At 53.6% G+C, this 27,522-nt stretch overlaps 1 protein-coding gene across 1 annotated transcript in view; it reads right to left on the bottom strand.

Annotated features, from left to right (window-relative positions):
* Window positions 1-27,024, bottom strand: part of ACVRL1 (activin A receptor like type 1) — a 43,307-nt gene extending 16,283 nt beyond the window's left edge. The window contains exons 1-9 of the mRNA XM_075902033.2: window positions 26,371-27,024; window positions 16,871-16,958; window positions 12,642-12,713; window positions 6,858-7,079; window positions 5,732-5,946; window positions 4,738-4,837; window positions 3,568-3,714; window positions 3,203-3,478; window positions 2,009-2,206 (exon numbers count right to left, since the gene is read on the bottom strand). Of these exons, the coding sequence (XP_075758148.1) occupies window positions 2,009-2,206; window positions 3,203-3,478; window positions 3,568-3,714; window positions 4,738-4,837; window positions 5,732-5,946; window positions 6,858-7,079; window positions 12,642-12,708 (1,225 nt within the window). The 5' untranslated portion in view covers window positions 12,709-12,713; window positions 16,871-16,958; window positions 26,371-27,024. The remainder of the gene's footprint in view (window positions 1-2,008; window positions 2,207-3,202; window positions 3,479-3,567; window positions 3,715-4,737; window positions 4,838-5,731; window positions 5,947-6,857; window positions 7,080-12,641; window positions 12,714-16,870; window positions 16,959-26,370) is intronic.
* Between the last annotated feature and the right edge of the window lie 498 nt (window positions 27,025-27,522).

The following is a 27,522-nucleotide window of genomic DNA, read 5'->3' as shown; positions in this document are numbered from 1 at the left end:
TCTGGCCCATTTGCTTTTGGGTCCCTTCAGTCCCATTGCCCTCCCTCATCCCCGTCCCACAACAGCTGCCTCTGCCCAAGGCCAGCACCAGCCCATCCCTGAGGCAGGCCCTGGGGGAAACGTGCTGGGTTAACCAGCCCGTGCGCCGGAGGAGCCGGAAGTCCCCAGCATATGGCCAGGCTCCAAGCCGTTCTCTGATGCTGCTTGTTTTCTAATCAGTGCTGAACAAACAAAGCGCTGATTGAGTCTAATGGGCCCTTTAATCAGGGAGCCGGGCGCTGACACTAGATTACAGTGTTTATAATTTACAGCTAATCTTTGGGCAAAAAACACTGAGAGCAGCCGAAAACCTTCACAGCCCGGAGCCGCGATTATTTCTGCCCTGGGAGCCTCACTAGCGCACACAGCTCGCTCTGGCCTCTCTGCTGTGGCTGCAGCCACCGCCCGTGCCATGCTCCTAAGCCAGGGGTGGGGAAACTGTTTTTGGATCGGTGGTCGGGGGCTGCTGACACACAGGAAAAACAGTCGGGGGCCGTGTACAACTGAGAAACAACCCCCACCCCCAAACAAAAACAAAACCCGTCGCACTGATGTGGCTCCTGACTAAGAAGGAAAAAGACCCTCCCCACATTCCCCTTACACACTAGAGCCCGGAGGGGGGGGGGGTGCTGGAGCGCTAGGCTCCCCAATGCCGGGGAGGAGCCCTGAGTCTCAGGGGCCAGATCCAGGCAAGCTGCGGGCTGCATCTGGTCCCCAGCCTCGGCCCCATCCGAATAGAGCCCCGGTGCTTTCTGTGCAAGCTAGGATGTATTCCTCATAGTGAGATCGTGTGAGGTGCCCCGGGACACATGCGGGGTGCTGTACAAGAAGGCTGTCTGTGCCCCAAAGAGCTCACAGTCTGAGTATAGAAGATTAGCAGAATAGACAAGGGACCCTCTCAGGTGGCCGGGTGGATGTCTTTGGGCCTGTGGATGTCAAGATATTTGGTGCCTATATACAGATCAGGGCAGTCTCTGGGTACTAGTGAAGGACAAACAGATGTGCACATATCTATGGATTCGGGCCGAGATATCCACATTTGTGTGCCCGTGGATGTGGCTAGAGCAGTGGTTCCCATTTGACCCGTGGCCCACCCTGCTCAATGCAGACTTTCCACCAACCACCCATGGTGACAAAATGGGGGGAGGGGGGAGGTCTGGGCAGGAAGTAGGGAGCAGGCAGGCCCAACAGGGGGGAACAAGAGCAATTGCTCTGGGGCCTGGCCATTCAAAGGGGCCCAGAGCCCCTTTGAACTGCTGTGGGAGTGCCGGAGAGCCACTCCACATGGTTTTGAGGGCTGAGGGAGGACCCGCTGCGGTAGTCCAGGATACGCTAAGGGCCAACTGCCCTCGGCCCAGCCTCTTGCAGGGATGTGGAGCTGGACCCTCCACCATCTTGCCCCGGGGCTCATGGCTGCTGTCGGCCCTGCTGGGTGCAGGAGCGGGCTGGGGTGAGAGGTCTGGGCAGGAGGGAGGGTGCAGGAGTGAGGGAGGGTGCAGGAGAGGGCTGGGGCTGCAGGGTCTGGCCCTGAGGGAGATGGGGGGCGCTCATCTGGCTTAGCGCCCCTAATGCCTCCCGCTGTTCCCATTGGCCACAATTCTGGCCAATGGAAGCAGCAGAAAAAGTCTCCAGACAGCACTCCCCTGTGTGGCTGGTCCCTCAGTTGCGGGAGGGGGTAACGGCAGTGCATGGAGCTGTGAATGGATCCAGCCCGTGAGGCTCGGGGCTCCCCCTGCAGCGAGAAGCTGGTACTGGCGCTCTAACCTCGGGGGAGGGGGGCGGGTGCGTGGGGCCCGAGCACCAGCATGGGCTCCCTGCTGCAGGGCGGGGGCTGAGCTTCAAGCCGCAGCCCACCGGCAAGGTGGCCACGGACCACCAGTGATCCACAGACCACACTTGGAAAACCACTGGGCTACAGAAATAGGAGTGCCACCTCTCACTGCCCACAGCCTCCCAGACTGCCCCTTACCATTTACAACCGTCCTCCTGATGATTTCCCAGAGCACCAGACCGTAGGCCCAGATATCTGTCTGCTTATAGGACTCGAAGCAGTCGGTACGGATTTGTTCGTCCAGGACCTCGGGGGCCATGTAGCGTTTGGTGCCCACCCGAGGGTTGTTCCCAATGTCCAGGTAGTCGCTGCCCTGGGAATGCATGACCGCCAGCCCTGAAAGGGAGAAGCATCATGAAGGCTGAGCTGGAGGACACGGGGTTTTCACTTCTCTCTCCATTAGGGAAAGTACCCTGGAATTTGGAGCTGGCAGAGTTTTCTGCTTACAGCCCAGGGAAATCCACCTTGGATCAATACAGCCTGTGTGTACCTCTGTCTCCCATGGCGATATGCTCTTTCGTTCCATCCCTGGCTTTTCCCATATGCCTCTTTTCTGCTGATCAGTGGGGCTGTGAAGGTGAGTGTGGGGGAGGTCAGTATTTATGGTTACATGGGGTCTGACACCTCCCAAAACACTATGGCTATGTCTACACTGGCACGATCTAGCGCCAGAAGTATGCAAATAAGTGTGGAATATCGCCGAGCCTCATTTGCATATCTAATGAGCTGCCATTTTTGTGGAAGTGGCTCTTGCGTTAGAAGGAGCTGTCTACACTGCCCCTTCTGGCACAAGAAAAACCTTCTTGCGCAATTCTGTTATGCTGATTATTTTCAGGAATAACGGCATTGCTGAAGAGGGTTTTTCTTGAGCAAGAAGGGGCAGTGTAGACTCTCTTTCTGGTGCAAGAGCCTCTTCCGCAAAATGGTGGCTCATTAGATATGCAAATGAGGCTCGGCGATATTCCACGCTTAGCCTTATTTGCATACTTCTGGTGCAAGGTCACGCCAGTGTAGACATAGCCTACCACTTTGTTCTGTGGAGGAAAAAAAAGAATTCCCTGGAGTTACCCCACACTGGGATTTGAACCCATGACTCCAGGGAACTAAATATTTAAGCTCTGAGAAGACAATGCCCTCCATTGGCCGGAGTAACAGCTTTTGCTTTCATCCTGCCCTGCCCCCAATGCACCTGCCCTTTCCCCACACGGAGCCCAGATAAAAGGGAATCCAGACATTGGCTAGGTGCAGACAAGACAAAGGTCGGATCTGGTCAGTTGCTCTGCTCCATGCAGCAATGGGCTCCAGTCCTGGCTCCATCTGGTAGACTCTCACCCAAGTCTGCGATGCAGCACTGCCTATTGGCCTTCACCAGGATGTTCCTGCTCTTCAGGTCCCGGTGAGCAATGGCTGGTTTCCCCTGGGTCCCGAAGATCTCCACGTGCAGGTGGACCAGACCGCAGATGATGGAGTAGGCCAGCCTCAGGCAGATCTCTGTGTCCAGCACCGTCCTCTGCAGGTAGTCGTAGAGCGAGCCATTCTCGTGGTAGTGAGTGATGAGCCAGAGCTGGGTGCTGGAGTTCCGGGACGTCATGTCAGAGGCAATGAAGCCTACAGGGGATAAAGCGGAAGAGGCCATGGAACAGGGAGGTCCCAGCAGGCTGGGCACCAGATAAAGACCCAAGGGGGCTGCTACTCACCCAGGATGTTCTCATGTCTGAGCAGCACCGTGTTGTAGATCTCCGTCTCACGGAACCACGACTGTTCGTCCCGGGAGGAGAAGATCTTCACGGCCACGTTCTCCCCGTGCCACACGCCGCGCCACACCTCTCCGTAGCGCCCTTTCCCTGCCAGGACACGGACACGGTGTCACGCTGCCCTGCTGGTGCTCAGGGCTCATGGGGTGAATCCCTGTCCCTGCTGTAGCAGGTTGGGGTTGGAGCACAGGCCATTGCAGCCTCAGCTGGAGGTTTAGCGACCTCAGCCACCCCAAGGATAAGGCTTTATGTTCTTTGTGGATCCCGGACTTGGGGGCAGCCTGGGCCCATGATGGAGCCAGCGCACTGCACCCTTTGACAGCCGGGGCACCCAGCAGCCTAAGGCCCAAGGCCATCTGAGAACAAACCTATTCCCCAGCAAATTGCCAGGACTTGTCTTTGGCTTAATAGGGCCTACAGGCTATTATTGGCCCTATTGGCTTAATAGGGCCACTGGGAACTTCATGCACAGGCCTGGCTTCAGGATTGTCCCTGGTAGGATCCAGGGCAGAAGCAACTATGTCACTTCTGGGACCACTGTGCTGACCTGTCATGCTGGCCCCGGGGGTCCCCCAAAGTGTGAGATCCAGCAGGGGGATACATGGGGACCTCAGTGCCCGGGCCTGTCTGGTAAGGGAAAGGCCCGTTCTCTCAGGGCATACCATGAAGAGTCAGGCCAAAAGCCCCATAGCCAGAGCCTAGCCCATCGGGGATCAGGGATGATCTACATCGATCAGGGATGGTGTTGGTACTGGGTCCTGCCGTGAGGGCAGGGGACTGGACTCGATGGCCTCACGAGGTCCCTTCTAATGTTCTATGATTCTACAAACAGGGGCTAAGAATAACCCAGCAAGTCCAAGACGTGCTTGTCCTTCCCCACGCCTACATGAAGCAACTCCAAAGGCCTGGGTTAGGGGGTTGGTAACAGAGACCAAAATTTGCCTGGCGTGAGGGTCGGGATTCATGACCTCATCTCCAGCTGCTGTCGGGACGGGAGCCTGGCACAGGCCTGGCTGAAGGGCTCAGGTGGTAGCTGAGCCAGAGGGACCCTCCTGCGCCAGGGGCAGATGTGCAGTCAGCTGCAGTGCCTAGCCCGGAGCTGGGTTTTCTTACCGACACATTCCACCAGAGCGATCTGTCGAGCCACAGTTCTCTGGACCAGAAAGGGCAGGCCGGAGCCGCTGCCCGTGGTGCAGTCCTCGTTCAGCAGGTCCTGAGGGAAGTCAGCGAGAGAGCTTGCAGCAAGGTAACCTTGCAAACTGCTGCTGGCATAGCAACCCCGCCAGCGACATTAAATCCCTCCGTCTGGGCCTTCCACCTCTTCTGTTACCACGGCGATCAGGAGGGGGAACTGGGAGGTAGGTAGGGTGCACAAGGGTGCTGAGACTGCTGGGGGCTGGGACACGTCGTGGGCATTGTGAGGGGGGCAGAACGCCTGGATTTTGGGGGGTGGGGATTGGTGCACTGTGGTAGGCTGGTTGGAGGCAAAGGACACGGAGAGGGGGTGAATGCTGGCCGGAGGAGTGGGGTGGAGATGGGGCACAGGGTGGCAGCGTTGTGGCAGGAGGGCAGTTGTGGAGATGGAGGGGAAGCTGCAAGGAAGAGTGTGGCGTGACGTGGAGGTCCAATGACATGTTCCCCGCAATGGGGCAGAGACATCCGCCTGCTACCCATGGGGGGTGGGGGTGGTGGAAAGAGACTTCTGAAGGCCATATGCATCCATGGCAACCCTAACCCTTTCCTAGTCATTGCGATAGCCTAGCGGTTTCCAACCTTTTCCAGATGGCGACCCATTCAGGAAGACTTGGTGACCCAAGGCAATTCAAAAACGGGGGGAGGAGGGGAGACAGAGCCACCTGGGGAGACACTTGGAGTCCCTTTTGAAATGTAATGGCGACCCATATGTGGGTCCCGACCCATAGGCTGGGAAACCCTGCTATAGCCTCTTAGTTAGAGGGAGACCTTGACTGCGACCCAGAGTCAAGGGTTTGAATCCTGCCTTCCCTGATTTCTGCTATTCAGACCTGAGGAGGGGCAGGGCGGGAGGCCGTCTCTGGCCAGCTCTGTGTCTTGGCTGTAGCGTGCAGGCGGTGGGAGGCCCTCTCACCTCTAAGACGCCGTCTCCGGCCATGGAGGCTTTCAGCATGAGGTCGGTATCGCCCAAGTTGTTGTGTTGGAAGAGGAGCCGTCTCCTGCGATGCTGAGCCAGCTTCCAGCAGGAGAGCGCAAGGAGCATCCCGATGACCAGGAAGGCCAGCAGGGGGACAAGGATCATCAGGAGAAGGTTCTTCAGAGAGGTCGGCGTTTCGGGCTGCACTTCAGCTGAGGTGGGGAAGAGGATGAGCTGAGATGGAGTCCTGGGGCAAATGCAGTAAGGATGCCTCTGCCCGGCTCTGGCGCATGGAGTCAGAGCAGGCTCTGGGGCATGGGCGTTATGTATCTTACACTCTAGGACAGGGGCGGGGGGACCGTTGGGGGGGAAGGGCTGCTGACCCACAGAAAAAACAGTCGGGGCCGCACACAAGCAAGAAGCAAAAATAAAAACAGCCCTGACTGACGTGGCCCCCGACTGAGGAGAAAGATCCTCCCCACGTGCCCCTCACACACCAGAGCCTGGGGGGGCCCAGCCTGGTAGATTTTGTGTGCTCCAGCCCTGCGGTGGGGCAGTGGGGGAGGCTGGAGCCTTGGGGGCCTGAGGTTCCCCACCCCTGGTCTAGAGCCATGCAGGGCCAGCCTCAGGACAGCCAGGGTCTGAAGGGGCCAGTGCTACTCCCCTGGAGCCCTGAACAGTTGCTGGGCAGCTGGCGGAGAGTCCCAGGGCTCCAACTGGCGGGCGAGCTGACAGCAGACGCCACCCACCCCCTGCGGATAGCTCCCTCCCGTTGAAGGAGCAGGGCAGAGCCTGCGGGGCCCCAGGGAGCACCGACTGCGGGAGGCAACAGCCCAGCGCCTGAGCTCAGGGCTGGGAGGGGGGCCCAGGCAGCTGCGGTGAGGTGCAGCTGTGCAAGCAGGCAGCGTATTGCACTGGAGAAAGGGCCAGTGTCTAAAAGGAAAGAGGCCTGCAGGGACCGGGGTGGCCTCCGACTGATTTCTGAGGGAATTTCGGTCTCCCCAAAGGCTGCTGGAGGGTTCCCCAAGGCAAGGGGTGAGAGCCTGGGGCAAACAGCCAGTGGGGGAGCCCCGTGCTGCCAGCCAGCCTGGGCACAGTCAGGGGAGACACAGCCGGGCTGTACCTTCCAGGAAGATATTCATGTTCTCGTTGCACATGTTGGAGTTGCAGCAGCGCGTGGCGTATTCCTTCTCCGAACTCGAGCACTGCAACTGGGTGTCTTTGCCCAGGCAGCCCTTCTTCTTGAATACCTTCCCGCTATCCAGATTTTTGCTCACAAAACACACCTTCCCCTGGCAGGTGTGATTGTTACACGACTCCAAGTCACAGGCACATGTGACCTTCTCTGTGGGACACAAATGAGGCAGCACGATTCACGGACGGAGCGGAGCTGGGTGGGGCACATTGGGCTCTCCCCACATTCCAGCAAAAGGCGTTATTCCTCGTAGAATGAGGTTTACCGCCGTTGACAAAACTACCACGTTCTGTCGACTTACTGTTGACAGAACTTGGCTGTAGTGTAGACGCAGGTATAGTTTCGTCGACAAAACCCTGTAGTCTAGATACACCCTGAGGGTATGTCTACACTACAAAGTTAATTCGAACTAACAGACGTTAGTTCGAATTAACTTTGATAGGCGCTACACATACAAACCGCTAGTTCGAACTTAATTCGAACTAGCGGAGCTCTTAATTCGAACTAGGTAAACCTCATTCTACGAGGACTAACGCCTAGTGCGAATTAAGTAGTTCGAATTAAGGGCTGTGTAGCCCCTTAATTCGAACTAGTGGGAGGCTAGCCCTCCCCAGCTTTCCCTGGTGGCCACTCTGGGCACCACCAGGGAAACTCTTCTGCCCCCCTCCCGGCCCCGGAGCCCTTAAAGGGGCACGGTCTGGCTACGGTGCCCGTGCCAGGTGCAAGCCTGCCAGCACCCAGCCAGCAGACCCTGCACCTGGCACGGCATGAACCATCCACCTGCTGCCAGCCAGCCCTCCGCCTCTTCCCGGGACCAGGCTGGTGGCTCCCGGGAGCTTGCCCGGGGCCGCAAGAGGTGGGCGCCCACCTGGTCTAGTGCGGAGATCGTGGACCTCATCCACAACCTCCGCACTAGGCACAGGAAAGTGGCCGTCTAGGGCAGGAGAGCTGCCAGCCTGGCCACCCAGGAGCAGGTTTGCATGAAAATCAGGGTTGTCCAGTGAGACCACCGACCCTGAGCCCTGAGCTTAGAACATAAGAACATAAGAATGGCCATACTGGGTCAGACCAAAGGTCCATCTAGCCCAGTAGCACTCCATGGACCCAACCTCCATGAATTTATCTAACTTCTCTTTAAACTCTGTTATGGTTCTAGCCGTCACAGCCTCCTGCAGCAAGGAGTTCCACAGGTTGACTATTTGCTTTGTGAAGAAGAACTTTCTGTTGTTAGTTTGAAGCCTGCTACCCATTCATTTCATTTGGTGTCCTCTAGTCCTTCTATTATGGGAACTAATGAAGAACTTTTCTTTATGCACCCTCTCCACACCACTCATGTTTTTATAGACCTCTATCATATCCCCCCTCAGTCTCCTCTTTTCTAAGCTGAAAAGTCCCAGTCTCTTTAGCCTCTCTTCATATGGGACCTGTTCCAAACCCCTGATCATTTTAGTTGCCCTCCCCTCTCCCACCCTCTCTCTTCCCCTCTCCCACCTCCTTTTCCCAGTCTCCCCGAGTTTTGTTAAATAAAGAGAGTTTCTATTTTTGACCACACATGACCTTTATTTTGTACATCAGGAACGGGGGCTAGGGAGGGGTAAGTGGAAGGATGTGAGGGAGGAATGGGGTACGAGCCCCCGATGAGGAGGATTGGGGTGGCTCTGCGGGCTCCTCGGGGTGGAAACTCTCCTGCAGCCCCCCGATTGACCCCCCCCAGATGGCAGCCTGCGGCAAGTGCAGCCGGGCTGATGTCCGAGTGCTGTGATGTGCCGAGTGTGGGCACTCAGGGCACTCCAAGCCAGGACTGCTTTGCAAGCGGGGAACCTCTGAGAACTGTCTGTCCGGGGTGGGGGTCGGGTCCCTTTAAGCACAGCCCTCGGCTAGCCTGAGACAGCAGCTCCACGCTCTAAGTCCTAACCTGATGCCCTGCCGGCACTGCTTCTGGCCAGCCTTAACCTCGGTTCAGGGTCCACTCAATGTGGACATGCTAGTTCGAATTAGCAAAATGCTAATTTGAACTAGTTTTTAGGTCTAGATGCACTAGTTCGAATTAGCTTAGTTCGAATTAACTAATTCGAATTAAGTTAGTTCAAATTAGTGCTGTAGTGTAGACATACCCTGAGATACTAACAAAATATATATATATAGTATCATAAGCTTTCTTTGGCAAAACCCACTTCATGAGGTGTAATGCTCAAAAAGCTTATGATAATATATATGTTTATGATAGTCTCTAAGGCTATGTCTAGATTGCAAGCCTCTTTCGAAAGATACTTTTGAAAAAGAGTGTCTAGACTACAACCAGTACTTTCGAAAAAGCAAGCCTCCTTTTCGAAAGAGAGCACCCAGGCAGTCTGGATACTCTCTTTCGAAAAAGCATAGTTTGCATGACATAGCGCCTTTTTTCAAAAGAGCACTTTCGAAAAAAGGCGTTATTCCTTGTAAAACGAGGTTTTCCGCAGTCGAAAAAACTGCCACGTTCTTTCGATTTACTTTAGAAAGAACGTGGCAGCAGTCTAGATGCCCGGGAAGTTTTTTCGAAAAAAGGCCACTTTTTTCGAAAAAACCCTATAGTCTAGACACACCCGAAGGGTACGTTTAAGCTGCACTCTAAAATTGAAATAAGATACGCGATTTGCGCTACGCAAATTGTGTATCTTATTTTGATTTTATTTTGAAATAGGCTATTCTGAAATTTGGCATGTCTACAAGGCACCAAATTTTGAAATAAAGCACTATTTTGAGACATCCCTTATTCCTCATGGAACAATGTTTACAAGGATGCCAAAATAGCGTGTCTGTTAATTTAAAAATTATTTTGAAATAGTGGATGTGTTCCTTGGGTGTGGGGTAGCTATTTCGGGATACCTATGGGTACGTCTACACTGCATGGCTATTTCGGGATACCACAGATATCCTTTTTCGAAATAACAGGCGTGCTATTTTGCCACGAGGGATAAGGAATGGTTCGAAATAGTGCGTTATTTTGAAATTTGGCACTGTAGACATGCCAAATTTTGAAATAGCCTATTTCCAAATTAGATCGAAATAAGATTATGCAACTTGTGTAGCGCAAATTGCGCATCTTATTTTGAGTTTAGGGTGCTGTGCAGACGCATCCTAAGGTGCAATTTGTTGTTTTTAAAGTTACAGACCAGCAGAACTATCCCCCTTTGACTTCAATATCTGTATGAAATTTAAATTACTTTTATCCCTGGCCTCTTTCATAGCTTGGGCCCATCTCTAACATGCCCCTCCAGCTTTCTGACAGTGCTGAGCGTAACAACAGGGCCTCACATCTTGCCTCCTTGGTTTGGCACTGGACAGCTGGGAGCAGAGGGAAGAACCTAACCCTGGGCTGGGGCAGACCAGTGACAGAGCTGGGCACTGGCCCCAGCAGACTGGGGTAACCGGAGGGGGTGATACCATCCCAGGAAGAGAGCACCCTCCATCACTAAGAGGAGCATGGGTGGCAGGTTTGTATAATTTTTGGTGGTGCCCCATTAGCCACGCCCCCTGGTCCCCATTAGCCACGCCCCCTGACCTCCCCCCTCCTGTTAGCTATGCCTCTGGAGGTAACACGCTCGGGGCAAGATGGACACATGACCAGAAGTAAAAGGTGTCATGTCACCCCTCTCGAAGGGATTTTCCCACCATCCTCCTACCAACAGGGATTAGTTTGGCCCCCACCAAACCCCCCTCATGCAACTATCCTGCAGTTGCATTAACCCAATGTGTGGGACATTAACTCGGGGGCAGAGAGGCTGGGGGAAGTGTTCCCTCTAAGGCTATGTCTACACTCGTGGCTTCTTGCGCAAGTACAGCCGTGCAAGAACCCACAGAGCATCCACACTGCCCGCCTGCTCTTGCACAAGGAAATGTACAGTACGGCGTGGTAAGAGAGGGCGTCTTGTGCAATAGCTATGCTCTTTTCTAACAGGTGTAAGCTCTCTTGTGCAAGAGGGCAGTATGGATGCTTGGCAGGGATTTCTTGCGCAAGAAACCCCTATGGCTAAAAAGGGCGAGAGAGCGTCCACACTGCCATTGATGCTCTTGTGCAAAAGCACAGCTCGCACATGGCAGAGTGGGACATATTCTTGCGCAAGATTTCTTGGACAAGAACTCTTGTGCAAGATGTGCTTGTGCAAGAAACAGCCAGTGTAGACATAGCCTAAGAATTTCCTCCCATGAGCAAAATGAATTTTGTGTTGTGCACCAGTACTGAGTTCATGTGGCTTGTTTGGATGTGCCACCCAAGTTATTAATAAATATTTTTAAACCTTTCCCTTTTCTCTCTGCTGCCATGTCTCCTCCCCTTGTTCCATCATCTCCCCTGGTGCCTGCTGCCCCCCAACTCCTCACCCTCCTCTGCTGTCCTGACTCCTGCCCTTCTCACTGCCCTCAGCCCTCCTGTAATCTGCCCCTCTCCACCAGCCCTTCTCTCCCCCTTGTGCCCACTCCTCCAGTAGCCCCACTCTGATCATGTGAGCTACCCTTCCTCATCCCCTCTTCTAACACCTCCCTCTACACACCTGCCCTGCGTCCCTCCTCTGGTGCTGGTCCCTCCCCTGCAGGTGTCTGCCATTCTGCTTCACCCCCAGAATCCCCTGGCACCTGCATCTTCTCTTATTCCTGCATCCTCCTGGTGCCTCCCCCTTTCCTCACTGCCTGCCCCCTTTGCCCTCTTTTTCCCTGATGTCCACCCTCTCCCCTCCCTCTGCCCCCATTTCCCTTATGCCCTTGTGCCCTCACACATGACTTGCTCCATCCCTGCCTTCCTCATGCCCACCCCTCCTCCTCCATCCCCCAATGCCCTTACCCTCTTCCCTCCCAGCATCACCCTGTCCCCCTCCCACTGACACCTCCCCTCCTGCCCTTTTCCTCATTGTCTGCACTTGGCCCCCTGGCATTTGTCTCTCCTCTACCCTGTCCCATTGGTGCCTTCCCCTTTCTTCCCCCTCTCTCCTCCCCCTCCGCACAAGCCCCTTCCTCCCCCCTCCCTCCCCTACCTTCTGCCTTCCACTTTGCGGGGCCAGAGTCTGCACTCCGTCCCCAGACTCCAAACCCGCAAAGCAGTGCCCAGAAGTTTTAAAATCCCGGGCCGTGATGTTACGTCATGCTCGAGGGTCTCCCTGCCCACCGGTTTGAGCACGCCGTGCATGGCAGCAGCAGCCGACAAGGGGGAGCTCAGTGAAGGTTGTGCACAGCAGGGATGCTCTGGTGCTGGGATGGGAGTTCGCGTGGGGGGGCCAGAGCCTGCTCCAGCTCCAAATATTGGTAGAGCATGGGCACCACGAGCCCATACAACTCGCCACCCATGAAGAGGAGCCCATCTGCAGGAAAAGCCCTCGTTATTTAAGACTATTCCAGACCTTCTTGTCTCCAGCCCTTTCTTAAAGCATGTGACTTAACACTGGAAGAGAGGTCAGTGACAAATGAGGGGAAACAACGCACCCCTGGTCATGTGAAATAGAACCCAGGAATCCTGACTCCCAGCGCCCGTCTCTGACCACTAGGCAGTGCTGCCTCACCAGGCAGACACTCAGTGGCCTGAATAAACTGCCAGGGACAGTGACTTATTTTGAGAGGCGGAATATAAATACATCTCCAAATCGCCAGCCATTTATTTCAGCTTCCTGTACGCTCCCGAAAGAAACAGCCGTCCTCTGGGAACCCGGCATTTTTGTTAGTCACGCTGGCTTTTCAGCTACGTACCTTCTGGAAAGCTCTGTGCAAAAGTCAGAACGGCCAGGAGGAAGCTCCCAATGGCTCCTTGCAGCATTTTCTCTGGAGAAAAGGGAAGGAATGAATAGCGCAGCCTCACAATTCTGTCACGTCTTTCCCCTGGGGGATGCAAACGCTCTTTGCCACTGCAAATTGGTATTATCGTGGTGCAATTCTATTATATCGGGGGGGGGGGGGGAGTTCACGTCATGTGTCCCTGAGAGGCAGCCACATCACATCTGGGCTGGAATGGGTCAGCTGCTTAGCAGTCGCTCAGCAAAGCTACACAATGGCCTTGGAGAGGAAGTAAAGGATTTTGCAGTCAACTGGAATTGGAGGGGAGGGGAGGGACAGGATGGAGGTAGGTAGGACAGAATTATCCAGAGTGGAACTTAGCCAGGACATCCTGGTTATCACCTCTTCCTGAGAGCGATTCCAGGAGATCTTTGCAACATATAACTTCATGGAAACCCATTCCAGCTAAACTCAGTCTCCGGGAGACCAGTCTGCGTGGGTAATGTGTGTACATAAACACAGCACAATCCCTGCATTCATTGACAGCAACCCATAGTTACACAGAAGGGTAATAGACAGGAACGGGGTACTCTATCTTTACATGGTTTGCGAGTCTGCTAGAGGCGTTTACTGTGTTGGGGGCTGGAGAAGCCACCACAAATCAGCCAGATCGGCAGGATCTTTGTAGCTAGGTCTTGCGTGTGTGTAGTAAGCATGGTTCTTTCCATGGGACCCAACCGTGTCCCGTGTTGTATTGTGGGTAAAGCAATGGACACACCAGCCTCTTTTCGTTCTAACAACTTGTGCTGCTGCTCTTCCTCTTATCCCAGGAAAAGCTGCGCCGAAGCATTTTAGAGGCTGGGCGGGCCTCCCCATCACCGAAATGCAGCCATCTCTGGAGTGGAGCACAGCACTCGATGTCCTAGAATCATAGAACACTGGAACTGGAAGGGATCTCAAGAGGTCACCAAATCCAGTGCCCTGCGCTCATGGCAGGACCAAGCACTGTCTAGCCCTGTGGTGTCCAACCAGTTCTGAAGCAGTAGCCGCTGCAGTGGCTACTGCTATAGTGAACCAGCCACATTATTCTGAAGATTTAAAGAATATAGTGGCTACTGCTATAGCCAATTAGCCACACTCAGCTGGCCAATAGCCACATGTGGTTAATGGCAAGTGTGTTGGACACCCTCGATCTAGCCCATCCCTGACAGGTGTCTGTCTAACCTGCTCTTAAATATCTCCCCAGGCAATGTATTCCTGGGTATGTCTACACTACCCTCCTAGTTCGAACTAGGAGGGTAATGTATGCATACCGCACTTGCTAATGAAGCCCGGGATTTGAATTTCCCGGGCTTCATTAGCATAAGCGGGGAGCCGCCATTTTTAAATCCCCGCTGCTTCGAACCCCGTGTAGCGCGGCTACACGGGGCTCGAACTAGGTAGTTCGGACTAGGGTGCCTATTCCGAACTACCGGTACACCTCGTTTCACGAGGAGTACCGGTAGTTCGGAATAGGACCCTAGTCCGAACTACCTAGTTCGAGCCCCGTGTAGCCGCGCTACACGGGGTTCGAAGCAGCGGGGATTTAAAAATGGCGGCTCCCCGCTTATGCTAATGAAGCCCGGGAAATTCAAATCCCGGGCTTCATTAGCAAGTGCGGTATGCATACATTACCCCGCTAGTTCGAACTAGCGGGGTAGTGTAGACATACCCCCAGTGTTTCACCATCCTGACAGGTAGGAAGTTTTCCCTAATGTCCAGCCTAAATCTGCAGTTTAAGCCCATTGCTTCTTGTCCTATCCTCAGAGGCCCAATTTTTCTCCCTCCTCCTTGTAACATCCATCTAGAACATAAGAACATAAGAACAGCCGTACTGGGTCAGACCAAAGGTCCATCTAGCCCAGTATCCTGTCTGCCGACAGTGGCCAGCACCAGGTGCCCCAGAGAGGGTGAACTGAAGACAATGATCAAGCGATTTGTCTCCTGCCATCTCTCTCCAGCCTCTGACAAACAGAGGCCAAGGACACCATTTTGTCCCCTGGCTAATAGCCTTTTATGGACCTAACCTCCATGAAATTATCTAGCTTCTCTTTAAACTCTATTATAGTCCTAGCCTTCACAGCCTCCTCTGGCAAGGAGTTCCACAGTTTGACTACACGCTGTGTGAAGAAGAACTTTCTTTTATTAGTTTTAAACCTGCTACCCATTAATTTAATTTGGTGTCCTCTAGTTCTTCTATTTAGGGAACTAATAAATAACTTTTCTTTATCGGCCCTCTCCACACCACTCATGATTCTATCATATCCCCCCTCTGTCTCCTTTTTTCTAAACTGAAAAGTCCCAGTCACTTTAACCTCTCCTCATATGGGACCCGTTCCGAACCCCTAATCATTTTAGTTGCCCTTTTCTGAACCCTTTCCAAGGCCAAAATATCTTTTTTCAGGTGAGGAGACCACATCTGTACACAGTATTCAAGATCTAGGTACTTGACAAAGCACAGCAGTACAGAAACCAGGGCCTGGGCTCATCCGTCACCAGCACAGCTACAGTTTTGAAACAGGGAGCCAAAAACATGCTACATGACGTGTTCACTACCAACGTGGGGGCAATGTCGGTGGCAGGAAGTCCTGGGGGACTCAGGAAAGTCAAAGAGGGTGGTAACGCGATGCAGCAGGGCCAAAGGGGACCAGTGTAGCTAGTAGGATTTAACCAGTGCCGGACCAAGCTATACTTGACCCTGGGCAGTGGGCGTGCGGCCTTGCCCCCGGGCACCAACCTATGGGGGGCGCCTGATTGAAGTGGTAAGGGGCACTAAGCGCCCGAGCGTGCGGCATATGCATGGCCCCGCCCCCGGGCACGTGGAGTCCCTTACCACTTTAATCAGGTGCCCCCTATAGGTTGGCACTCCGGGCAGCTGCCCGGCTAGCCCGCCCCTTAATCTGGCCCTGGATTTAACTAGGTCTAAACAATAAGTCTTGCCAGATCAAAGCGCAATGGCTCGGAAAGACCTTGTGAAGGTGAGCTGAGCTTCCCTTCACCCAGGCCAAAGCTGTCCTTACCCACAGGCAGATATGCAGCAGCATCGGGCACCCGAAAACGGGGGGCACCCCTGGGTCTTAATGTCCACCCACTGGCCTCTTCCTATCCTTGGTCTATGGCTCTGTTTCCTCCCGAGAGGATCTAGTTTCTGTCAAAGTGACAAAGCCTTGCCAGGGCTGTTCGCAGACACTGAACTGTGAAAGAGCCATTCGAGTGGTGCTGAAGTCACGTGTGCCAACCCCAGGTCTGCACTGTCGGCCTCTGAATTCAGCGTGTGAGTGGACAGGCTCTGAGTTTAAAATTTGTTCTCCAATATTTCATGGGTGTGTTGCTAAAGACGATAAAATCACAGCTCTAAACAAACATCCTCCCGCGCTGCAGCCATCGGACACAGGGGCTCCAGTGTAGTAGTACTCAGGGGCAGCCCTGGCTGCCTCCTAGGGCCCCGCCACCTGGGGCGCCCGATGATGATGTCAGTCCATTGACGGCCCTGCAGTCGGGGCGCCAATTGCGCATTTCGCCTGGGGCGCCAGCTGCCGCAGCCAGCCTCGGACCACTCCTGGTAGCACTGCCTTGGGCCCCATCAGTCCTAAAGACAGCCCTGATCCAGGCTACCCCGCACCATTCCTCTATGCATCACGGTCACAGCGTCTGAGGCCAGAAGGAACCACCAGACCAGCTAAGCTGCCCTCCGCTCTCTCATGGCTGACTCGACACCGTCCAGTGACGCTGTGCCAAGCCCAATAATCTAGAGTAAAGGAGACCAAAGGGGGCTGCGCCCTAGGTGGAGAAATAGGAGAGCCCAAGGTGCATGGATGCCTGGCCATGGCTGGGAACACAGAGCTCTATGGGCCAGCGGAGGCATGCGGACCGGGCCTTCCAACGGGGTTTGGTATCAGGCTTATCAGTGATACAAATAAACGGGGAGCCGGCAGCCAAAAGTTTCCCAGCTGTTCCTGTGGAGCGGCAGGATTTTTTTTTATTGTTTGTTTTTTAAATTCTTCCTTGTAAAAAGGAAATTCTTGCCAAGCTAAACATGAGGAAGACTTGACCTCACCCCCTCCCCAAGTTCCCCCCACCCTCCCCCGCAGTGCAGCCGTCTCCTTCGCTTCTGGCCCCCTTTCTAAGTGGACAGGCCCCCCGGGAGCCCCAGGGTCTCCACCCACCTCCGTTCTGGGACGTCTGCGATTTCCACGTAAACAGGCTGATGGCTCCGTTTCCTGCAATTCACCGAGCCCTGCCCAGTGCCTGTTGCTGCAGACAGAACAGGAATCAAGATTGTTTAGATTCTGGCCTTGATGGGAAAGGGGAGTCATGCAAAACCGCCCAGCTCCAAGCCGCACAAACGGCTATCAGGCCCAGACAGCAGCGCCCTGGCTCCAGCCATAGGGCAGCCTCTCGGGGACCTTTCCTCCCCAAAATAACTCGGTTTGTTGTGGCTCCCCGAGGGGAAACAGTCTCAGCCCAGTGGGATGCAGGCCGGGGTGGGAGTAGGAGCTGCCTCTGGCACAGGGGATCTGTAGCTTTTGTGGATAAAGCAGGCAGAGGCCCTTACAAGGGTGAGCAAAGTGGCTGGATCCATCTGCAGGCTGAGCGAACAGGGATCCCGAAGCCGCGCCCTCCAAACGCTGGCACAGAAGGGACAGTGTTGCTGGGGGGAGAGAGAGGTGCTGCCCCGCAGCTGCACCCACATGTGGGCAGCACCCCCATCTGGGATCCAGTCCCCATGGCACAGATTCAGCGCCAGTGTAAGCAGAAGCCACTGCTGGTGAAATCAAAGTGCCAGCACAACCTGGCCCTTCGTCTCAGACAGTTTTGGTCCTCCCTATCCTGGAATAGGCACTGCAGGCTCCCGGTGCACATGTTTGGTTGGCAGCTGTCCTGGCAGGCTAAGCCCCATCCAGAGCTGGGCCTAGGGCTGTAGCCGAGAGACAAAGGAAGCTTCTGGGAAGTCGGCATTGGGCTGAGAGGTACCTCCAGAGAGCTGGGAAGGCTCTGTTTAGCACCATCCATTTCTTTTCTTTCTCTCCCCCTGTCTCATCAACTCTAAGGCCAGAAGGGACCATTCTGATCCTCTTAGGCCAGGTCCACACTACAGCCGAAGGTTGGCTTAAGGGATGCAACTCCAGCTACGTTGGCTCCTGTTATGTATTTTTTACGTATCTTAAGCCAAGTTTGGCGCCGTCCTTACAGCAGGAGTTTGAGGGGAGAAATGCTCTTGTCGACTTCCCTGACTCTTCGTGAGGAGCAGGAGTTCCGTCATTGGTGGGGGCACCCTCAGCGTTTGATTGAGCAGGCCTTTACTAGACCTGCTAAATCAAACTCCAGAAGATCAATCGTCACCACTCCATCTATCGCCTTAGTCTGACATCGCAGGCCAGAGAATCTCACCCACCCTCTGCTGACCTCTGGCTGAGTGAGCCTCATGCTGAAATAATGATTTGCAGACTATAATGAATTATACAAAGTATAATTTGTATAAACCCCCAATCGGACCCCCAATCTGGTGATCAATTAGACTCTTGACACTTGGGCAAGATCCCCCCTATCCAGACACCTGGGAAAGAATTCCCTGTAAACTCAAGAGTCCCCCATTAGTGTCTCACCACCGGCTGCCGGAGGTATTTGCTATTGGCAGATGTGGCTGGGCCATACGCCATGGGTCAGGGAGGCTGGGGGAGGCCCATCAGCCAGGCATGGCCCCACCCACACTACAGTCCCAGACCCCCACTTCAGCTGTGCCGCTGGGCTCCAGGGGCTGGCGCCACGTCGCCAACCTTCCCAGGGCTGCGGTAGTGCCACATGCTCTCCCTCCCGGTGTGTCGGGCCTGGAGGAGCTGAGGGCACTAGCTAGCCTGGGACGGGGACCAGCAGTTATGCTGGGGGGACCTCTAGGCTGCAGGGGGCACATAAGGAGCAGGGTCTCAGGCTTGGGGGCTAGTGGTCCGTTCATACACTGCCCATGATACAACTGAGCTTCTTCTGTCCTTCATTTCCTTCCCTTCTCTCTTTCTTCCTCCCTTCTCTTCTTTCCCATGTTCTCTGATCCCTTCCGCCACCTCCATCTCCCCCTTCATCTGTGTTCCCTCTCTCCCTCCTATGCTAACACAGATGGCTCATGGGCTCTTTAAGCCCCTCAGCTTGGACTGCAAAGACCCAAAGCATCTCTGTCACAAGTAGCCCTGTGACCCGAGTCTGAGCTTTCTGGTTCTCATCAAGGTCTGCGGGAGGGGGAGGGGTGTCCCGAGAGCAGCTGAGAACTCGCTTTATTCTGCTGCTTTCCCGGCAGCTGCTTCGAGAAGGAAGCTTCTGCTCCAGAAACGGAGACTTTAATTTCCTGCACCCTCGGCACGTGTGCCACCGTTCACATGTTCTCTGTAGCTCTCTAACCTCGTCAGGTCTCCACAGCCTTGGAGCCCTGGCTGGTACCAACTACACCCCTAAGATCAGAACCAAGTGCAGGGCTTGGGATGGAGTGCCAGGCTGTCAAATCTGCCTCTACACCAATCCCTAGTCTTAGCGCTGAGCTACAAGGTCAGAGGCTGAGCAGGACTGAACTTTGAGAAAGCCCAGCTGGGAACATCGTCTCTGCATTGTTTCTAGGATCAGCCCCCTGGATCCAACCCTCCAATTAACCGAAGTGCTTTGATTTCATCACCCACCTTTTGTTTTAATTCACAGACTATCCTGCAGGCGCGGGACACCCCAAGGGCAGTGCCTGGAGCAACATCCCCTCCTCCTAAGCCAACTGACGCACAAAAGGGTCCAACAGGCAGCAGCAGCAGTGGACAGAAAGTCAATCCCAAGTGTCAAGTCCTTCCCATTTTAGCCTCTGGAGTGAGTAACACAGGGAAGAAATTTTTTTAAAAATTGTTGCCCTGCTGGAAGGGTTGATGGTACCATCAATCACAGCCCTGGTTAAAAGAACATAAGAACGGCCACACTGGGTCAGACCAAAGGCCCATCTAGCCCAGTATCCTGTCTTCTGACAGTGGCCAGTACCAGATGCTCCAGAGGGAGAGAACACAACAGGTAATCCTCACTATCATCCATTTCCAGACACACAGAAGCTAGGGACACCATTGCTACCCATCCTGGCTAATAGCCATTGATGGACCTAACCTCAATGAATCAATCTAGCTCTTTTCTGAACCCTGTTAAAGTCCTAGTCTTCACCGCAGGAGCTGCCAGGCACCCAGGCTGCAAAAGGATAGTACAGTATCTGTAAGACATTTTAAGTTACTTTCACCTTTGGGTGTAAGAGCATAAGAACAGCCAATCTGGGTCAGAACAAAGGTCCATCTAGCCCAGTGTCCTGCCTGCCAACAGTGATCAATACCAGCTGCCCCAGAGGCAAGGAACACAAAAGGTAATCATCACGTGATCCCTCCCCTGTCATCCATTTCCAGACAAACAGAAGCTAGGGACACCATTCCTACCCATCCTGGCTAATAACCATTGATGGACCTAACCTCCATGAATCCATCTAGCTCTTTTTTGAACCCTGTTAAAGTCCTAGTCTTTACAAAATCCTCTGGCAAGGAGTTCCACAGGTTGACTGTGCGCTGAGTGAAGAAAAACTTCCTTTTGGTTTTTTTAAACCTGCTGCCTATTAATTTCATTTGGTGACCCCTAGTTCTTATATTGTGGGAATAAGTACATAACTTTTCCTTATTCACTTTTTCCATACCAGTCATAATTTTATAGACCTCTATCATATCCACCCTTAATCTCTTCTTTTCTAAGATGAAAAGTCCAAGTCTTTTTAATCTCTCTTCACATGGAACCCGTTCCAAACCCTTAATCATTTTTTGTTGCCCTTTTCTGAACCTTTTCCAATGCCAATATATCTTTTTTGAGATGAGGCGACCACATCTGTACACAGTATTCAAGATGTGGGCGTACCATGGTTTTATATAGAGGCAATAAGATATAGGAAAACACAAGGCTGTGCCAGCCACCTTTCATTCATACCACACAGAAGAAGCCAAGCCTCTTATATGTAAGGATAGCCAGACACAAGAGAAGCTACTGCCCAAGTCACTAGGCTGTGTAGCAAGGCTGGATCAAGAATGACCCCAGGGAGATCAGTGTGGTTTCGCTCTGGCACATTGCAAATGTAGGCGCTAAAGGGTTTTCTGACATCTGAGAAAAGCAGAGCCCACAAAACCAGGAGTCAGCAAGAGAAACAATCATGATACTAACCCGGGGAAGCAGACACCTACTGCTTGGTGCGCAGGACTGGCTTGAGACACTGGCTTGGAAATTCTGAGTAAAGAAGCCGCCTGCTCTTTTTTCCTTCATTCATTATAAATAAACCAAGTTATAGCAGAGAAATCCCTAAAGTGCATCGTCAATTTCTCTTCTAATGCAAACAACTAGGTGAGGCGCCGCATATTGGCAAGCTAATCAGGACAGAAGAGGCGACCTTATCTTGTCTTGACCCTTTGCACCGCACATACATAAATAGAGGTACCAGGTCCTCAGCTTCCGTAACTCATCGTAGCTCCGGTGGAATAAATAGAAGCACATTCGTTTACACAAGCTGAGAACCTGGGTGAGGATAGTCAGTTAAAGGAACGTCCATTCCACCTCTTCCACACATGTGCTGTTGATATGATATTATAACAGGGCTACTCAACACATGGCCACATGTGGCCCGCAGCTGGTTTGTTTGCGGTCCACACCGCAGTTTTGGTTTACATGGGGCTCAACACGCAGCCCACGGGGGGGAGCCAAAACAAAAAAGTAGTCAATAGAATGGTCTTCCGTTGATATGCGTTTTAGTAGTTAAATTCCTGGACTCTCATTGCTCATTAAAAGTGCTGTCATACGGGTGGAACTCGGGTAAATATTGCATTTTATTAATACCAGCAGAACTGACTTAAATGGGGCCTGTGTATTGTGCAATCTTGCCTTAATCTTTGTATTCATGCCCGTCAGTGTAAAAGAAGCTATTTGCATATATTTGCATGTATATGCAACCACACTTAAGTAGCGGCCCTCGGCATGTGCGGTGAGTGTCATTGTGGCCGCCCAGGGCTTCGAAAGTTAAGTAGCCCTGATCTATAATGACGAGGACCCTACTGAATTCACGGCCATGGAAAACACACCATGGACCATGAAATCTAACCTCCTCCTGGGAAATCTGTTTTGTGCTACCTATATGGACTTCATGGGGGAGCCCAGCATCTCTCAAGCTGGGGGCCCTGGCCCACAAGGAAGTTCTTTTAGGGGTGGCATCTTATTGCTGCCTTTACTTCTGCATTGCCTTCAGGGCTGGAGAAGTCAGCAGCAGCACAGAAATAAGAGCAGCAGTACCGCAATCTGCCCCCCTACAATAACCTTGTGACCCCCCCCAACTCCTTTCTGATGGTGACACTGCAGATTCAAATAGCCCAAACCATGCCAGCTATACATTTTAAAATCCCGGGGCTATGAAATCGCCCAAAATGGACGGTGAATTTGGCAGGACCTATCACAGATGCATCTCTTAAGAATGTGGGTGGAGACTGCAAAGTTAGAAAGCTGGAAGAGTGCTCCGAGCTGCCATTCCCCACCGGCCACTGTGGCTCAGAGCACACAAGGAAGCAGGGCTCTGAATGCAGGCAGATGACTTGCTGTCTCTCCTTGGCCCTCTTGGCCCCACTCCCGTCTCCCACAAGCAATGGGCCGGCCCAGGATCTCACTGTCACTGTAAGGCCAGCTCCGCTCTTCGCGCAGCACAGAGCTGGTTTTATAAATCTGGGGTGTGCTTAGTACTGGGGAAAGGCGTCAGATAGAAACCCCCAAGGTCCTCTCCGTACTGGACCAGCCTGTAGGCTTCCCGCCTGCCTGCCAATAAACCTGGTTCCAAATCCAAGTGCCCCCTTGGAGAATTTTCCTTTAATGGAAACAGTTGCCTCTCCAGTTCTATCAGAAGCCCTAATGGTGCCGTGGCAGGACCACCTGAGCATGTGATAGCTCAGGCTTTGTGGCTCATTCAGGCCTTGGTCTATCTGCCTTCCATGATGGTGGTTTCTGGACTTGTGTCTGGAAGGAACTTGACTGTGTCCCACCAAACTCCTGATGGCAAGAGCCTCCAGCACGTTCTGTTCCCATCCAGCGGGGCTGGATTCTAACCAGCCCCTGGGCTTGAGACATGCGCGCCCGGTGCAAAGCAGGTCTCCGAATGGCAGAAAGGCAGCGCCTTGCATTGTGTAACCACCCAGCGCGGCCAGGAATTGTCCCCAGAGGACATGACCGTCCTGTGCTGGGTCTCAGAGTTGGGCTCCAGCATGGACCTGGAGAACTACACTGCCATTGGACAACCCTGAAGCCTGAGTCTGCAGACCTGGCTAACCCCGGCTGTGCGGCATGCCCTCGATCGCAGCGTAGATGAGCAAGACAGATGTCTGGAAGTCTCCGTTTTTGGGATCCTGATCTTGGGCCTGATTTTCAGAGGTGCTGAGTGTGGCAGTGTGTCAGGGACCCCCCTAATTCTGCACCCCATCTACAGCATGATGAGACTCCACCAGCCAGTAGAATAGAGAGGGTTTATTGCTTCTCCAGGATACAGCACAGAATAGACGTGACATGGACATAAGGAGTTGGGGGCTGGCAGCCCTAGACCCCTTGGGGCAAGGGGACATAGGCCCCTCCACTCCCAGCCCTCTGCTTAGTCTCTTCTCTCCATGTTTTCCCAGTCAAATTAGCTCTTCCCCAAAACCACACCCTTCCTTTGTTCAAACTCCTTCCCTCTTCAGTAAGAGCTGGTTGGGCCATGGTCTACACATCAGGGCCCTCAAGGCAAACCCCCGCTGGGCAGTGCTTACAGACAGAGGCCAGTAAGGGTCATCCACAGCCCAAGCATAGCACCCAGCTTACCGCAGGGACACCCCTGATCCCACCTGCCCCAGGGCCGCCAGCTTTCTGCTGTTTCATCCCATCCAGGCCTGACTTGAACCCACACCCCTGTCCTCCTCAGGAGAGCACCCTAGGCCACACAGGAGTCTGCCCCACTACCTTATGGCACTCACCTGGGAAGGATAGGGTTGTGGGTTCAAGTCCTGCCTCCCCCAGGTCAGGACCATACTACATTACACAGAGCCCCCTAACTCCAACTGAAGTCTGGGAGCTTTGGGTGCTCAGCACCTCTGAGAATTGGACCCCAGAGGGTTTGGCGATTGAGACCTAACTCTTTCTCCTCTTCCAACACCCTTCCTCACCTGAGCTACTAGCTCCCTTTGCACCATGTGGGCCACACTGGAGAACAGTTTAATGAACTGATGCGAAACCAAAGCAGGAACAAGACTCCTCAACAAAGCAATCCCCGTCCCCCCCAGTCAAATGAGATGCACGGTTTGTGCAGTCCCAGGCGCATCGGGGCGAGATTTAGGGTTAGCGCCCAGCAAACCCTGAGCAGAAAAGCCTCTTTTGTTTATCGCATGACCTGGTTCCTTATTTTTCTTCCCTGAGAATCAGCAGCTCCCAGCGCACATGAGCGCATGGCCCGCAACCCGTGTCAGCCCTGTGCCAGGAGGCAGCAGATGTAAGCAGTTTCCTGGACACAGCTGCTTTCGGCTGGTGTTGGAGGTGCCGAGGTTCCCCCTGAGGTCAGAGGCAGCCGGGGGAGTGCTCAGCCCTCGACAAACCAGGCTAGATTTGTTGCTAGATCATGGGTTGCTAGATCAAAAGCCCACTGAACTCAGTGGGAGTTTTTCTGTTTACTTCAATGGGCTTCGAACCTAAATCGGAGACCTGCAGAGATGCCCCTCCTCTCTCCGGCCCATCAGTACAGCGCTGGCCGGGGGCACTGGGCAGTGACATCTGGCACTGACGCTTTCGGGAGCTGGTCACTGGTGTGCTCCAAGGCACATGCTGTATCCCTAGGGCTGCAGACAATGCAGAGTTGGAGCCAGAGATCCGATTCACCTGGCTCCGAGGTCTAGTTCAGGCCCATTTCGGAGCTGAACGGAGCCCTGGAGGCTGCCCCGGCATTTGTTCCAGAAACATTGGCATGCCTGGTGCAACGTGCCCAGAGCCAGCAGATGCCTCGAGCAGCCGTGTTGCACAGCACGGGCTCTGTGCTACCCTGTGCTCCAGGCAGTTGCTACACTAGAAATCAGAGAAACAGGTTTTGTTATTTAAAAAAAAAAAAAGAAAATTAGCCCAGACGCCCCCTCCCCACCCACATGTTTATTTTCTCTTAAATTCTCTGTGGGAGAGAAACAGGAGGACCAGGCTGATTTTTGGATTGTGCCGAAAACGGGAAAGGGATTTTTTTCGAGCCTGGAAGCTTTTTAGAAACAACAAACGCTGCAAAGCTCTCTGACCCCCTCCTGGGATGTGTGCGTGTGCTAGAATGGCGTGCCCCCTTCCAGCCCCGAATATCCTATCCAGCTACAGGACAGCAACAGCCCCTTCCTTGCACACCCCAGTGTTCCATTTGCTTTCTCCACATGGCGGGATATTACGCTAAGGCCGAGCTACCTGACTTTCTTTCCTGAGCAGTTTAGGAATTCTGTGCAGGGGAGGCGTTCTATCCTAGGCTGAATTTCATTTGCTACCACGTTGCCCGTTCCCTTAACTTGATTAGGTCCCTCTGGAGCTCCACACGGTCTTGCCTAACCTAAATCATTTTGTGTTCTCTGCAAATTGTGCACTCTGCCTGGTTTCCTTCGTTCCCAGATCAGTAATTAATATAATTAAATAACATCAGCTCCAAAATAGCCCCTGCTGGTAACTTGCTTTGGTGACCATCTCTTTGTAATCTTTGTTTTTCCATCTCTTACCCAATTTCTGACCCAAGATAGCCCTTTGCCTCTGATATCTGGACTACTGAAGCTGCTTCAGTAACCTCTTATGAGGAACTTTGTAAAAGGCCGTTTGGAAAGTCTAAATGAATCGTGTCAATTGGTTCTCCTTTGTCTGCTCTTTTATAGAAAACGGTCGGGAATTTGAATAGCTTGGTGAACAGAGTTTTCCTTTTCAGAAGCCGGGGTGCTTCGACTCTGTCATATCAATCATTTCCCAGTTCTTTGTAATTCCATCATCTCAACTAATTTACCAGAATTGAGTCTGCACTTTGCTACATTTCTCCTAACGCCTTTTGGAAATAGCTGCAAAACATTTGCTACTCTCCAATCCTACCGTCTGGCAGCAAGATTTTATTGCACGACTTGTCCCGCGCTAGATCCATTGCACAGCCTATCATGGTCGTTTACATAGTGTGTCATCTTCTGAAAAGGGACTCAGGGCCCGTTTCTGACTTCAGTTACCATGGTGTCAATCCAGAGCTATCCCACTGATGGCAACTGAGACAAGGCCTGATTCTAAGCGCAGCAGTGCAAGTCCTGCAGGCTTCAATGTGGTTACTCTGATTTATCTTCAAGCCACAGAGCATATCTCAGAAGCAAGCAGTGCCTGAAAGTGGATCTGAGTCTAAAGCGGAGAGTCTCTCCTCCATCGTGGAGAAAGGGGGACCCAAAGAACAGTCTGATGCAGGAGGCCAACTGGGGACAAAACAAAGGGGGTGAGGCCGGGGCTACAATATGGGGCAGCTGCTGTGAGCGAGCAGCGCTCTCCCGAGAGCTGAGGAGCGGCCCGTTTAGTTGCACGCGTTCCGCTTTTGGTAGCAACCTGAGAATAGCCCGACACCCCCAGAGAGCAGTTCATTCCAACTCACCTACGGCTCCTTCCCTCTCATTGACAGCACCGGCCCAGAGGAGAGGCTGCGTGTGGGCGGGCAGGCTCTGTAGCGCCTCTGGAGACGCAACGGAACCCTGCCTGACCCAGATCCGGGCGTCTTCTATCCGGCTGTCTGTCTGCTGCCAGTGGGGCGGTGCTGACTGGTTCCCGGGGCCAGAGGCAATTCTCCTTCGGTTGCAGAGTCTGGATCCCAGGCTTTGACGGACACGGTTCCAGCTCCCCCCAGGCAGCTGCCCACGGCGCTGCGAGCTTCCGCCTGAAGCAGATTCACGGGTCAGCCTCCGTCCTCCCCTCTCCACGCAGCAACCTTGCCAGATTTGCAAAGGGACGCTGGCCCGGCAGAGCTTTGGCTCTGGTGGTTACTCCAGCGGCTGTCGCCTGCCCTAGTTGGCGAGAGGGGAGTGTGCCTCTAGCTTCCCTCCCCAGTCCCAGGGGCTGGCCTCTCTCTCCCTGTGGCCCAAACGCGGCGGATTGGCAAGATCTCTGAGCTCTGGATGTGGGAGAAGTCAAAAAATGTTTCTTATTACTGCCTCTTCCTGCCTGGCTTTTCTCCACCACTCCCAGCTAATAAAGCATTTCCTATTGCTGAGCCTACAGCCACAGCCTAGCTCCCTTCCTCCTGCACACACCGGCCCCTGCTCCATCACGATTGTTCTCCCTCCCTCCCAGGCCCCGGCCAAACAACTCCCCCCCCCCCCGCCAGAATGTGTGGCTAGGCCGTGTTCCCGGCCCTGCCTCAGTCTCCCGTCAAAACCAGCTCTGGGACCTGTGTCTGAACCCAGCCTCCTCAGGGAGCAGCCAGGAGCCTAGGGTTTGGCAGCAATCGAGCTGACTTAGTTTACTTGGCCGGAGTGGGAGCAGGCGAGGGCATTCTGGGAGCGATTCTGGTAGCTCAGGTGGGGCCAGTGTAGGGGTGACTTGTGAGTGGGGCTGGGAGGCAACTGGGGAACATGTTAGTAGCAACGTATTGGTGAGAAGCTCTGCTCCTGTCACTCTAGACTGCAGGTTTTTTTTGAAAAAAGTGGCCTTTTTTCGAAAAACCTTCCCCTGCGTCTAGACTGCCGCCGCGTAAATGGAAAGAACGCGGCAGTTTTTTCGGCTGTGAAAAGCCTCGTTTTACGAAGAATAA

This window comes from Pelodiscus sinensis, chromosome 31 (genome assembly GCF_052426305.1).
Source record: "Pelodiscus sinensis isolate ZL-2025 chromosome 31, ASM5242630v1, whole genome shotgun sequence".
In the NCBI taxonomy this organism is placed as follows: Eukaryota; Metazoa; Chordata; order Testudines; family Trionychidae; genus Pelodiscus; species Pelodiscus sinensis.
Note: the sequence above shows the minus strand (reverse complement) of the source record. Positions and strands in the feature narration are given on the sequence as shown.